Consider the following 12,073-nt stretch of genomic DNA (forward strand, 5'->3'; position numbering starts at 1 on the left):
GGGCAAGGTGGGGTGGGAGAAGCCTCAGTGTCCCGACCCCGGCAGAAGTGCCGAGTGAAACAAGGCAGGTGGGTAAAGCCCCCGTGCCCCCACCCATCCCCAGCAGAAGTGCGGGCTGGGCGAGGCTGGAGAAGCCCGAGCGCCCCAACCCTGGTGTCCCACAGAAGTGCAGGGCAGTGGGGGAATTCCCAGCACCCAGACCCCACTGCAGCCGTAGGACTGGGGGAGCTCTTATTCTCTGCTGTGGCCTCAGGGGTGGAGGAGCTCTCACTTCCTGCTGTGGCCCTCAGACTATGGCAGGGGGACAGAGCTCCTCTCGTCTTGGAGACGGAGGGGGCAGAAAAGAGCAAATGAATTGTGGGCTGCAGTGTGGGGGGGAGTGGAATTATTATTGGAATTATTATGTGGGGGGGAGGGGAGGGGCAGGGCCACGGGGGAAGGAGCAGAATGGGGTGGGGCTCTGGGCTGGGCCACAGGTGGAAGGGGAGGAACAGGGGTGGGGCCACAGGCAGAAGGGGTGGCCCAGGAAACCTTAATCCACCTCTGTTGGTAGGTTGAGAGGTAAGGTTTTGTCTACAGTGTAAAATAAAGGGGTCCCTCACAATGGTGGTTAGCAATGGTTTTAGCTGAAGTTGCTGAATGCAGTACATGCAGCACAGGACAAACCTTCAGCCGCATTTCATTTAATGCTGATAAACCCTGCTCCAACAAGATAAATGAATGACATCAATTGGTAGTAAATGATTGTCTAGTGGTTCATTTCCTGTTTATGATCTGAACATTTTTTTATAAGTGAGGTTTTTCCTTTTCAAGATAATGGATGTTTTTTACTCAGAGGAAGACGCACAAGTTTTATCTTTCCAATGTTAAAAATTGATTCAATTAATCTAGCAGTATTTAGTATTTAATTAAAATATGTTGGGGGAATTAGAAGGTTTTCTTTTGTGAGAACCTTGAAAGACAGCAAGGAATATAGTTTCTTGATCAGATATCCCTTTCACTGATCCAGTGAGAATCCATTTTGATTTGGCTGAGTTGCAATGGCTTAAAAGATATACTTTGTGCACTGGCTTTTGTGGTATGACATACAGTAAAAGCTCAGAGTAATGAACACCAGAGTTACAAACTGACCAGTCAACCACACACCTCATTTGGAACCAGAAGTACACAATCAGGCAGCAGAGACCAAAAATAAAAATAAAAAATTAAAATAAATTTTAAAAAGGCAAATACTGTACAGCCCTGTACTGTCTTAAATGTAAACTACTAACAAACTAAAGAGAGTTTTTAAAAAATTAACAAGGTAAGGAAACTTTCTCTGCTTGTTTCATTTAAATTAACAGACTAAAAGCAGCATTTTTCTTCTGCAGTAAAGTGTCAAAGCTATATTCAGTCAATGTTCAGTTGTAAACTTTTGAACGAACAACCATAATGTTTTGTTCAAAGCTACAAACATTTCAGAGTTACGAACAGCCTCCGTTCCTGAGGTGTTTGTAACTCTGAGGTTCTACTATACTAATGATCCCCCACTGTTCCATTGGGCTTCAAATGGCTGGGTAAGAAAGCTGAGTGACCTCCCAGCTAGCAAACACAGCAGCAGTGATGTAAACAAAGCAAGGTCACAAAAGATCAAAACACACCTATTTGGACATAACAGTTCATCTTCCTAAAGCACTGACTTAAAGGTGAAAGCTTCTCTATCCTATTATGAAGCCTCCCATCTATCTCATCCCCCAGGTCTGATTTTATATAATTTCCAGAATGGGTAACTCTGTTACCATGGCACCTTCACTGGATTTCCTCCAGTTCCCCATGACAAACAGAAAGCGCTCTATATTTTTCATGGATATCTTAAATTAAACACAGGGGGCATAACATTCCATATGGAAAGGGGCAATAAGGAAAGAAACAATAAAAAAATGGAAAGTCAGTTTAAAGTAGCATGTAGTCATCAAAAGAATGATGACATCATTTATGTTGGGAAATGCTATCAACCAGTCACAGAGGGCCCTCACTATCTTGCAGGATAGCCCTCCAAACGTAAGCAGGGTCCCAATTCTGCAAACACGTATGCACATACAAGCCCTCACATTTTGCAGCATCAAAGCCCCTTTAAGGAGATTTTATGGACACGAGTGACACTTGTGATTTTAGCTTATACACTATGTAGGGCCAGATCCTTAGCTGATGTAAATCAGCATACCAATATACACCAGCTGAGAATGGGTCAAAGTATCTGGGGAAAAGAACTGTGTATGATATGAATGAAAGAGATTGGAACAATTAAGCCAAAACCTTCTATATTTATATCCCAGTTCAACTAAAAAATGCAACTAGCTACAGCATGAATGTAAGGGTTCTAAGGTGAATTGGTTAGAAGTGTACATGAGAATCCAAACACTGACCCAACGCAAATACTGGGTATTAACTATTACTATTTTAAGAAACAGCTTCTTCTGTAAAGATATTTAAGGTATGTCTTTAAAGTGCAATTTTAAGAAATAAAAAGATCTTTCCTTTTGCTCAGCATTTTATTTTATAATAAATATACAATGCTCTATGGGGGGAGGGGGAATCACCCCATATACCAGCATTATATTTCTGTAAATTGAAAGAAAAATCCACGGTGGTTTCCTATTTTAAAATAGCAAAAGCTCTAATGCAACTCACCTGTTAATTTCACATTCACAGAAGATGAATATTTATCCTCAGTCATGAGTATGGTTGTCTTCCATTAGCTATACATCTTTGATTTGATTTGGTCAAACTGGATCCAAAACATAGATTTTTGTAACAAACCTTTTACAAAGTCTGAGGCCAAAAAAAGGGTTTAATGGAATTTTTTAAAATTCAGATGGTAACAGTTTAAACTCCTTAAAATTCAATGCCAACAATGCAAACTACGCAGCATTGTGTCAGCGAATGAGAACATGAAATGAAATTGAATAGAAAAAGCATGAAACTAACAAGGATGTTTTCATTGTTCAAGCTAATAGAAAAAAATTAAAAAGGAAACTAACAAAAGTGAACAGTAAATTAGAATTTTAATTTTTTTCTGCACATAGCTTAGATGACTAAAACTACCAGAGTGAGTTTTACAGTCTGAAGTGTTGATTAACACAGGTAAGGATATATTTATGATTATTTTTTTTAAAATAGGAGGCTAGATCACTCTCTCCCAAAAAGAATCTCTCTGGATGGGCAGGGTGATAGTGGGGGAGGAGCAGGCAGGCAGAGAGGCTGAAAACTAGGAGGTTAATGTTGCAGTAACATCTTAAGCTTTTTAAGGGGGGAGGTGGAAGGAGAGAAAAGGAAGAGTGGAGGTGGGGAGATGCAGAGCTTGCAGGGAACCAGACTTCTAAACAGGTTCTTTCAGACAGAAATATGGTCCCTAGCCTGTACTCCAGCCTGTCACCTTCTCTGGCAGCCTAATTTCTGCCCGAGCCACGCTGTTCTTGGCAGGGTCCTCCTGTGGTTGAAAGGTAGCAGCCATAAAAGGAATCGATGGATCTTGGGGTTGTATTAACTACCTATTGGCATGGATGGCGGGTATAGTAGGCCCCAAGCCCCCCACCCCACGTCCCACTCTTCCTCCATGGCCCCACCCACACTACTCCTCTTCCCACCCTCCCTCAGCCTCTCCCTCAAAGCTGGCAGGGCTTAGAGAGGGCAGGCTGAGGTGGCTGGGGCTGGAGGGCCGGGACTTGGGGCAGCTGGTGCTCAGGCCAGCCATCAGGCCAGGGCTCCTCTGGTCATGGTGGGGGGGCTTGGGCAGGAAAGAGATGTGGAATGGGAGGGGCCTCATGCAGAAGGAGCAGGGTCAGGGGCTAGCCTCCCCAAACAGCAGGTTCACGCATCACCCATGCCTACTGGATCTCCATAACTGACTGAGCGCAACAGGCTTGATCCCCAGCATTTCAGTGAGGAGCCTCAGAAAGGGTCATCCATGGAGTCCCAGGGAAAGATAGCATGTGTCGAAGAAAAGATGCCATAGGGCAGGAGCACCCTCCATGCTTTCAGGGCTATGGAAATTCAAGGGGGAATAATCCTGTGTATAATTTGCAGCCTAGCAGAATCCCTTTATAATAAAAGAGACAAAGATATTTGAAGTAAAGTATACGCCACATAATATGAGGGTGGGTGGGGGAAGAAAATCCAGTCTTACAATGTATATTATCTATATACTAGTTAGTGATGGTGTTTCAGATTGCAGTTTGTGACAGCAAGGTTCTGCCTCTCTGACAATGGCAGAGGTGTTAATTAGTTCTTTACCTTTTGGTTTGTACAACTTATTTCATGCAACCAGCGTGATGCAGAGAAAAACTGGGATGAATTCACCATTCATCACTCTGCATACAAACTTTTTTTCATTAGTATGTTTACAAAACTGTCACTGTGCTCATTCAGTAAGAGGAGTGAACGTCAGAGGGATTAGACAAACCACTTATCTCCTCCTCCTGCTGCCACTCAGCTCTTTGTTATTTGTCCAGGTGGGTAGGAAACTTCAGATCCATTACAATACCACTCCTGTAGTGGCTAAGAGAATGATTGTGTTGGTTTTAATCAATGACAACATTAATTGGCATACTTTAAACAAACACAAAAGGATGGAAGTCCAAAAACCTTCAGTTTATTCACTACTATTAAAAGGCTAATTACTATTTTATTTCAAGAGATGACAGATCAGACCCAAAGAACAACCTGTGTGAAATGAAGGAAGTGATAAAGATATTACAGTGCAGAGATGTATTTTGGAAAGCACAAACAACTCCAAAACCTCACAATTTGAGAAGAAAATACTCGTCTTAGGAATATTAGCTTGTCCCAGATGTGTACCACCCATTTCCACCCTTTTCTGTTTTAAAGTATCTGGAAATTATTCTGATTTCAAACCAAATTAATATTGTAATTTTGTTTACTGGGGTGAAGTTACTCCTGGTTTACACTGAGGCACAGTGTAGCCTAGTGGATAGAGCACTGGACCCTCCCCTGGAATATAACCTTGTGGCAGTTATCACCAGGTGGTGCTGTTACACAGAATCTTACAAGATCATCTTCCAGCGTGCGAGTAAATGTTCAGTTTTGGAAAGATGTCTGTGATATTAGTTTTGTTATGCAAGGTTCTGGCTAGAGGGAGCTGTGTGAGCAGCCTGAGCATTCTCTCTCTCTCTGCCTTTGGCTCTACTTGAAGTCAATATTTGAAGCAGAGTTGCTCCCTGGAAACTGGGCCATGGTTTTGGCTGAAATTCCTGAAAAGGGGGATCGTTCTTCATGCTGTTTGTGACCATCACTGCTCCAGGACTGGAGTATATATGTATATAAAACATGTTATACTTAAGGCTTATCTAAAACATGTTATACTTAAGGCTTATCTACACAGACACACTCAGGAGACCTGAGTTCTATTCCTGGATCTTCCACCAGCCTGCTGGGTAACACTGGGCAAGTTACTTTCCCAACTGTGCCTCACTTGCCTCTCTCTGTAAAATGGGTTGATACTGCCCTCCTTTGTAAAGTGTTTTGAGACGTATGGATGTAAAGCACTATGTAAGAGCTAAGTATTGTTTATATTATTGCTGATGAGGCAGGTGAATTAGGCCCTTTGGACCAAATACTCTTCTCACACAAGTGCATTTTCCTTTGGCTTCAACAGGAGTTTTACTGATATAAATCAGAGCAAAATTTGGGCTTCTGTCTTAGGGCACATCTTCACTAGCACTGCTAAGCGTCACTAGTGTAGTCATGGCAGAGCACTGGGAGAGAGGTCTCCCAGTGCTCTAAAAAAAAAAAAAAAAACACCCACCTCTGTGAGGGGTGTAGCAACCAGTCTGGGGCACTGTCTACACTAGCATGTTACAGTGCTGAAAACTGCTGCGCTCAGGGGTGTGTTTTTTCACACCCCATGAGTGAGAAAGTTGTAGCGCTGTAAAGTGTCAGTGTAGACAAGGCCTTAGTAACACTTTTTCACTACTGACAAAGCTTGAAGTGGGCAACACAGGAGTTTAAGGAACACATAAACCAGCATAATCCAAATCCCTGAATGCTAAAAAAAGACCCACAAATTTGCAAGAGACAGAAATGTTTAAAGTGTGCCCAGCAAATTTCAAACACTAATAATGCTTTTAACTGCTGTACATTGTTGTTATAGGCTAGTGGTGTTATATCTTCCTCAAAGCGTAGTCAGTAAGCCAAGTGTTTTCAAGTAACACCAGAGAACTGACATTCAGAGAGACATGACAACTTCTGATGGAAGCTAAGATCAGGCCTACTCAGTCAAAGGGGCAAGGAGTGTCATAGCCAGGGAAGAAGTGCTACAGAAGGGCTCTTGGTGGGGGGGCAGAGATAAGGCACATGGGGCATTTCCAAGTACTGCCTAACAAACAAAAAAAAGAACAAAATGAAAACCAATCCAGCAACATAGACATACACAGGAGGATCTATATGTGGAGAAAAAGGTCAGAGAAAAGCATTCTCACAGCAGGTATTAGGAACATTCCATAGCTTTTCCCATCAAACTAGATGGCAAAGCTATAGGACACCAATGGTAAACCCCACCACAGAATGTGTAGCATTGCTGTGGCCAGCACCATGTATTTTTAAAATTAAATTATTTGCCAGCTTCCAGGGAAGGAGGACTGAACGGAGAAACCATCATCCATAGCAAGAAGATCTTCGCATTTACTTCAAACATGCTGGTTCATTGAAACATACATTTTGCAATCCACTTATAGCCTCCTGTCCCAGAATGGAATCTTACTTTATCATCAGAGCGCCAGTTAGCTCCACTGTTGCTAACGGTTGGTCAGCATTTTCCACCCTCACTTTGTTATATCGCCCACTCAAAGACAACATGGCATATACATAAGCTTGGAAGGATTTGATTTTTATTGGTCAATGTCCATAAATGTCAATTTTACCATACACAAACATATGAAAAAAATATTTCCATTGATAACTGAAATTTACAGATAAGCCAAGTAAGTTCTCAAGCAGCATTTTCTTATCAGGGTTTGATATAAGGATATGTATTTTGTATATTTCAACATATGATGATGTCAATTTGTTTTAATGGCTATAAAGCTTTAACTTTTTGAATCTCTGTCTACTCTTAATTGTCTTCTCCCCGCCCCCATTTTCTGACCCACCCCCATAATTTCCTGCAATTGTCAATATTTAAATCAAAAACATGCTAAAAATCCATAATTTTGTGCACCTGTAAAAAAAAAAACACTAAACTAGGAAAAAAACGCTTACAAATAAACATCAATATTATTTTAAAAAATAATCAAATTCTGCCAAGCCTATGTATGCAAGAACTATGGCTTGAAGCCATCGTTAACTGTGTCAGTGTAATTAATTAAAGTCAGTCTTGAGTTAAAGGGGAAGATAAGACCAAGTGGGTCTACTCCTTCATTCTACACAGGAAAAGCTTTCATTGACTAGGGATCAGACCCACTGTAAGTTCAGTGACTTCAAAAGTAACTGAAAACCAGCGTTTCTTTTTTTAAAAATGAGGTGTTGCTGCAATTCATGAGTAAAGAAACAAAGCTCTTAATATTTCAATTTAAACGAGGCAAGATAGAGAACAGCAATGCAAATGACAGTATCACGAATACATATTAACAACTTCTGCAAGAATGGTTAAAGGAAGCTGTTTCAATGTATGCCACACATGCATACGACAAAAACAAATTTAACTTGATCTTGGTCTACTAATACAATATCAGGAGCGTGAGGACTCGTATCTTCCTGCAAATTAAAAAGCACCCTCCCCTCAAGTAACCACCATAAAAAGTAATAAACAAATTCAATTCTACAAAAAGCAAACACCAAGAGAACATTACATAGTATTAACAAGAGGGAAATTTAGTGTTAAGGCTAAAATTTTGTCTTCCCCCTCCCTACAGAAGGGGTATCGATATCAGATGATCTTACATATCACATATGCTACAATACTTAATCATGCATTGATTAAAGTCGAATTTCAGCCTTACCTCTGAATTTCTATACATTTGTGGGCTACTGTCCAACTCTTTATTATGATATTAACACTGATTTTGTGGTGTAACAATTAAAAAGATCACACAGAACAGATAGCAAACAGAACTCTGAAGCAAAATTATTTCCATTCTTTCATGGGATGCCAAGCAGGATTGGATTCACCGCTGACTTCCATATCAGCTGAACAACTTTCACCCTGAAAAAGAAAAATCAATCATAATCACAAGGACTCTTCTACACATAGTCATGGTTTCAGCTGTTAAGAAAAAGAAAAGCCTTTTGAAATCTAATACATTTTAATAACTACGTGTAGGTTATAAAGTTCTTTTAAAAAGCATTTTATGAAATCCAGATTCCTTGGTGAATGTTTATTATCCAATTATGAAAGCAAACCATGACTGATGGGTCTTAAAAATATATAATTAGGCAAAATGTTCTGTGAAGTGACAGATATACAAAACCCATCCCCTCACATTTTTCATGATTTCATACATTAAATAAATACCTGGGATGAAAAAGGGAAAGATTTACAGTGGTTATTTTCTTATGGTTATCTAAGAATTCCTTGGACCTGATTCACACTGCTTTACTCCAACTGTATACCTGTGTAATTCCATTAGAATCACTTGAGTTCATTAGCATACTATTGCTATATAACAGTGAATCAGGTCCTTCCTGTCTACTTCATGCACATACAAAACATGGTAGAACAGTAGTGCACGGAAATTAAGTGCTGGGTTTTGTAACAAACCCAAGAAGTGCTAGGGTTCACCTAACAAGGTTTTTGGAAGTCTTTGGATAATTTCTATCCCCATTCCCACACTCCCCCGCAACAGGCCTAATGTCCTAACTGACTTTTAGATTTCTTTTATGATAAGTGGGGATATGAGATGTTCTCCCCTTCTTCTTCAATCTCTCCATGAGATAGCCAGCTGCCCGCATGACATTACCTACAATGGTAGAAAGGGAAGAGGAGCAGGGAGGGAGGGTCAAACACCTCTTTCACTGACAGGAATTATGGAGGAGAGTCAGTTTATTATCTAGTGTACTGGATGGCATCCCAACTTGAAGGACCAGATTTCTTCTTTGTTGGGAAGCAGTTCTGGGAGCTGTTTTGTGTCTAGACAAGATCCACAGGTACAAGGTACCATGTGTGCAAGAATAAGATTAGTTTTAAAACACCAGTTTCCAAGTGGAGCAGATGAATTTAATGAACCCCAAAATGAAGAGCTCATGAAGATTATAAATGTTTCTCACCTTAAAATCTGTTAATCTAGTTTGACTTCCTGCATAACACAGGCCATAGAATTTCATCCAGTGATTCCTGAATCAAGTTCAATTACTTATTATTGAACTAGAGCAGGGGCGGGCAAACTTTTTGGCCTGAGGGCCGAATCGGGTTTAGAAAATTGTATGGAGGGCCGGTTAGGGGAGGGGGGCGTGGCCCGCAGGGCCCCCCCCCCCCCATCAGCCCTCCCCCTGCTTCTCACCCCCTGACAGCCCCTCCGTCCTTCCCGGGATCCCTGCCCCATCCAACCACCCCTACTCTCTGTCCCCTGACCACCCCTAGAACCCCTGCCCCTGAGTGCCCCCCCTCCCGCTGCCCCATCCAACCACCCTTTCCTTCCTTACTGCCCCCCTGGGACCCCTGCCCCATCCAACCACCTCTTCTCCCTGTCCCCTGACTGCCCCCGGAACCACTGCCCCTGACTGCCGCCCGCTGCCCCATCCAACCCCCACTCCTTCTGGACTGCCCCCCGGAACCCCTTCCCCCATTCAACGCCCCTGTTCCCCACCCTCTGACTGCTCCGACCCCTATTCACTGCCCCACCCCCTGACCACCACCCCAAACTCCCCTGCCCTCTATCCAACCCTCCTTGCCCCCTTACCGCGCAGCACAGAGCACCGGGTCAGACCGGGCTCTGCAGATGCGCTGCCCCAGGAGCTTGCAGCCCTGCCGTGCCGCCCAGAGCATTGCACCAGCGGTGCAGTGAGCTGAGCCTGCGGGGGAGGGGGAGTAGCAGGGGAGCGGCCTGGGGCAAGCCTCCCGGGCCAGGGGCCGGGCAGGAGGGTCCTGTGGACCAGATGTGGCCCACAGGCTGTAGTTTGCCCACCTCTGAACTAGAGTGTCTGGGGCAAGCCAGGAGGATACCAAATAGACTGCTGTTTGGACCCATCTTTACTAACTGTCTAGTCATACCAGCATACAGCTGTCTGATACAGACAGCAGAACCTGTGTACCTACACTTTTTTTGGTTTGCAGCATAGACAACTCTATTACAGATCATGGTCGTGACATAGGCTGTAACATATTTCCCTTATCTAATTCTATAACCATTTTATCCCACCCAAAAATGGTGGTATGAGAACACAAATACACTATATGTGCCAGACTGACTGTGGACTGGCATTTTAGACAGGTTTCTAGAAGTTCAATGGCTGGCTAATCCAGAAAGCCACACCCATTAATGATGTGAAGGGCAGCAAATGGGGAAGCCATTGCTCACCATGATGGGAAATTTAAGGTGGGGGTGAAAATTCCAGCTCTGTTTCCCCCCCACCCCCAATAAAACAAACTTATTGTACAAGAAACCTTCATAAAAAGCTATCATAATGAAACAATAAAGAATGGAGGGAGGGAGCAAGGAAGGAGGTATAGTATTTTTGATGAGATGTACAACCAAAGGTTTGTCCACTTATCACATATCCAGCTCTGAATTCATTATTCCTCTAATGAATATAGTAATTGCTCTGTGTAGTTTCTACAGCACTGATTCAACAACGAATTTAAAGTATGTGCTTAACTTTAAGCTCATGCTTATATCCCACTGAGGCCACTGGCATTTAAACGTGAACTCAAGTACCGGGGGACTGAGTCATCTATCAGAAGTACCGGGGGACTGAGTCATCTATCTGCCGCCCTGACAGGGAAAACCGAGAAGTCTGCTGCTTGCCGGGGGCTAAGATTCGCGATGTGACGGAGAGACTGCCGAGACTCATCAAGCCCTCGGATCGCTACCCCTTCCTGCTTCTCCACGTGGGCACCAATGATACTGCCAAGAATGACCTTGAGCGGATCACTGCGGACTACATGGCTCTGGGAAGAAGGATAAAGGAGTTTGAGGCGCAAGTGGTCTTCTCGTCCATCCTCCCCGTGGAAGGAAAAGGCCTGGGTAGGGACCGTCGAATCGTGGAAGTCAACGAATGGCTACGCAGGTGGTGTCGGAGAGAAGGCTTTGGATTCTTTGACCATGGGATGGTGTTCCATGAAGGAGGAGTGCTGGGCAGAGACGGGCTCCATCTTACGAAGAGAGGGAAGAGCATCTTTGCCAGCAGGCTGGCTAACCTAGTGAGGAGGGCTTTAAACTAGGTTCACCGGGGGAAGGAGACCAAAGCCCTGAGGTAAGTGGGAAAGAGGGATACCGGGAGGAAGCACAGGCAGAAATGTCTGTGAGGGGAGGGCTCCTGCCTCATACTGGGAATGAGGGGCGATCAACAGGTTATCTCAAGTGCTTATATACGAATGCACAAAGCCTTGGAAACAAGCAGGGAGAACTGGAGGTCCTGGTAATGTCAAGGAACTATGATGTGATTGGAATCACAGAGACTTGGTGGGATAACTCACATGACTGGAGTACTGTCATGGATGGTTATAAACTGTTCAGGAAGGACAGGCAGGGCAGAAAAGGTGGGGGAGTAGCACTGTATGTAAGGGAGCAGTATGACTGCTCAGAGCTCCGGTACGAAACTGTAGAAAAACCTGAGTGTCTCTGGATTAAGTTTAGAAGTGTGTGCAACAAGAGTGATGTAGTGGTGGGAGTCTGCTATAGACCACCGGACCAGGGGGATGAGGTAGATGAGGCTTTCTTCTGGCAGCTCACGGAAGCTACTAGATCGCATGCCCTGATTCTCATGGGTGACTTTAATTTTCCTGATATCTGCTGGGAGAGCAATACTGCGGTGCATAGACAATCCAGGAAGTTTTTGGAAAGCGTAGGGGACAATTTCCTGGTGCAAGTGCTAGAGGAGCCAACTAGGGGGGGCGCTTTTCTTGACCTGCTGCTCACAAACC

General features: G+C 43.5%; 1 protein-coding gene across 1 annotated transcript in view; it reads right to left on the reverse strand.

The window, feature by feature from the left end:
* Window positions 1-6,867: 6,867 nt before the first annotated feature.
* Window positions 6,868-12,073, reverse strand: part of CREBL2 (cAMP responsive element binding protein like 2) — a 40,831-nt gene continuing 35,625 nt past the window's right edge. The window contains exon 4 of the mRNA XM_077825372.1: window positions 6,868-8,197. Coding sequence (XP_077681498.1) covers window positions 8,193-8,197 — 5 coding nt within the window. The 3' untranslated portion in view covers window positions 6,868-8,192. The remainder of the gene's footprint in view (window positions 8,198-12,073) is intronic.

This window comes from Eretmochelys imbricata, chromosome 1 (genome assembly GCF_965152235.1).
Source record: "Eretmochelys imbricata isolate rEreImb1 chromosome 1, rEreImb1.hap1, whole genome shotgun sequence".
Taxonomy (NCBI): Eukaryota; Metazoa; Chordata; order Testudines; family Cheloniidae; genus Eretmochelys; species Eretmochelys imbricata.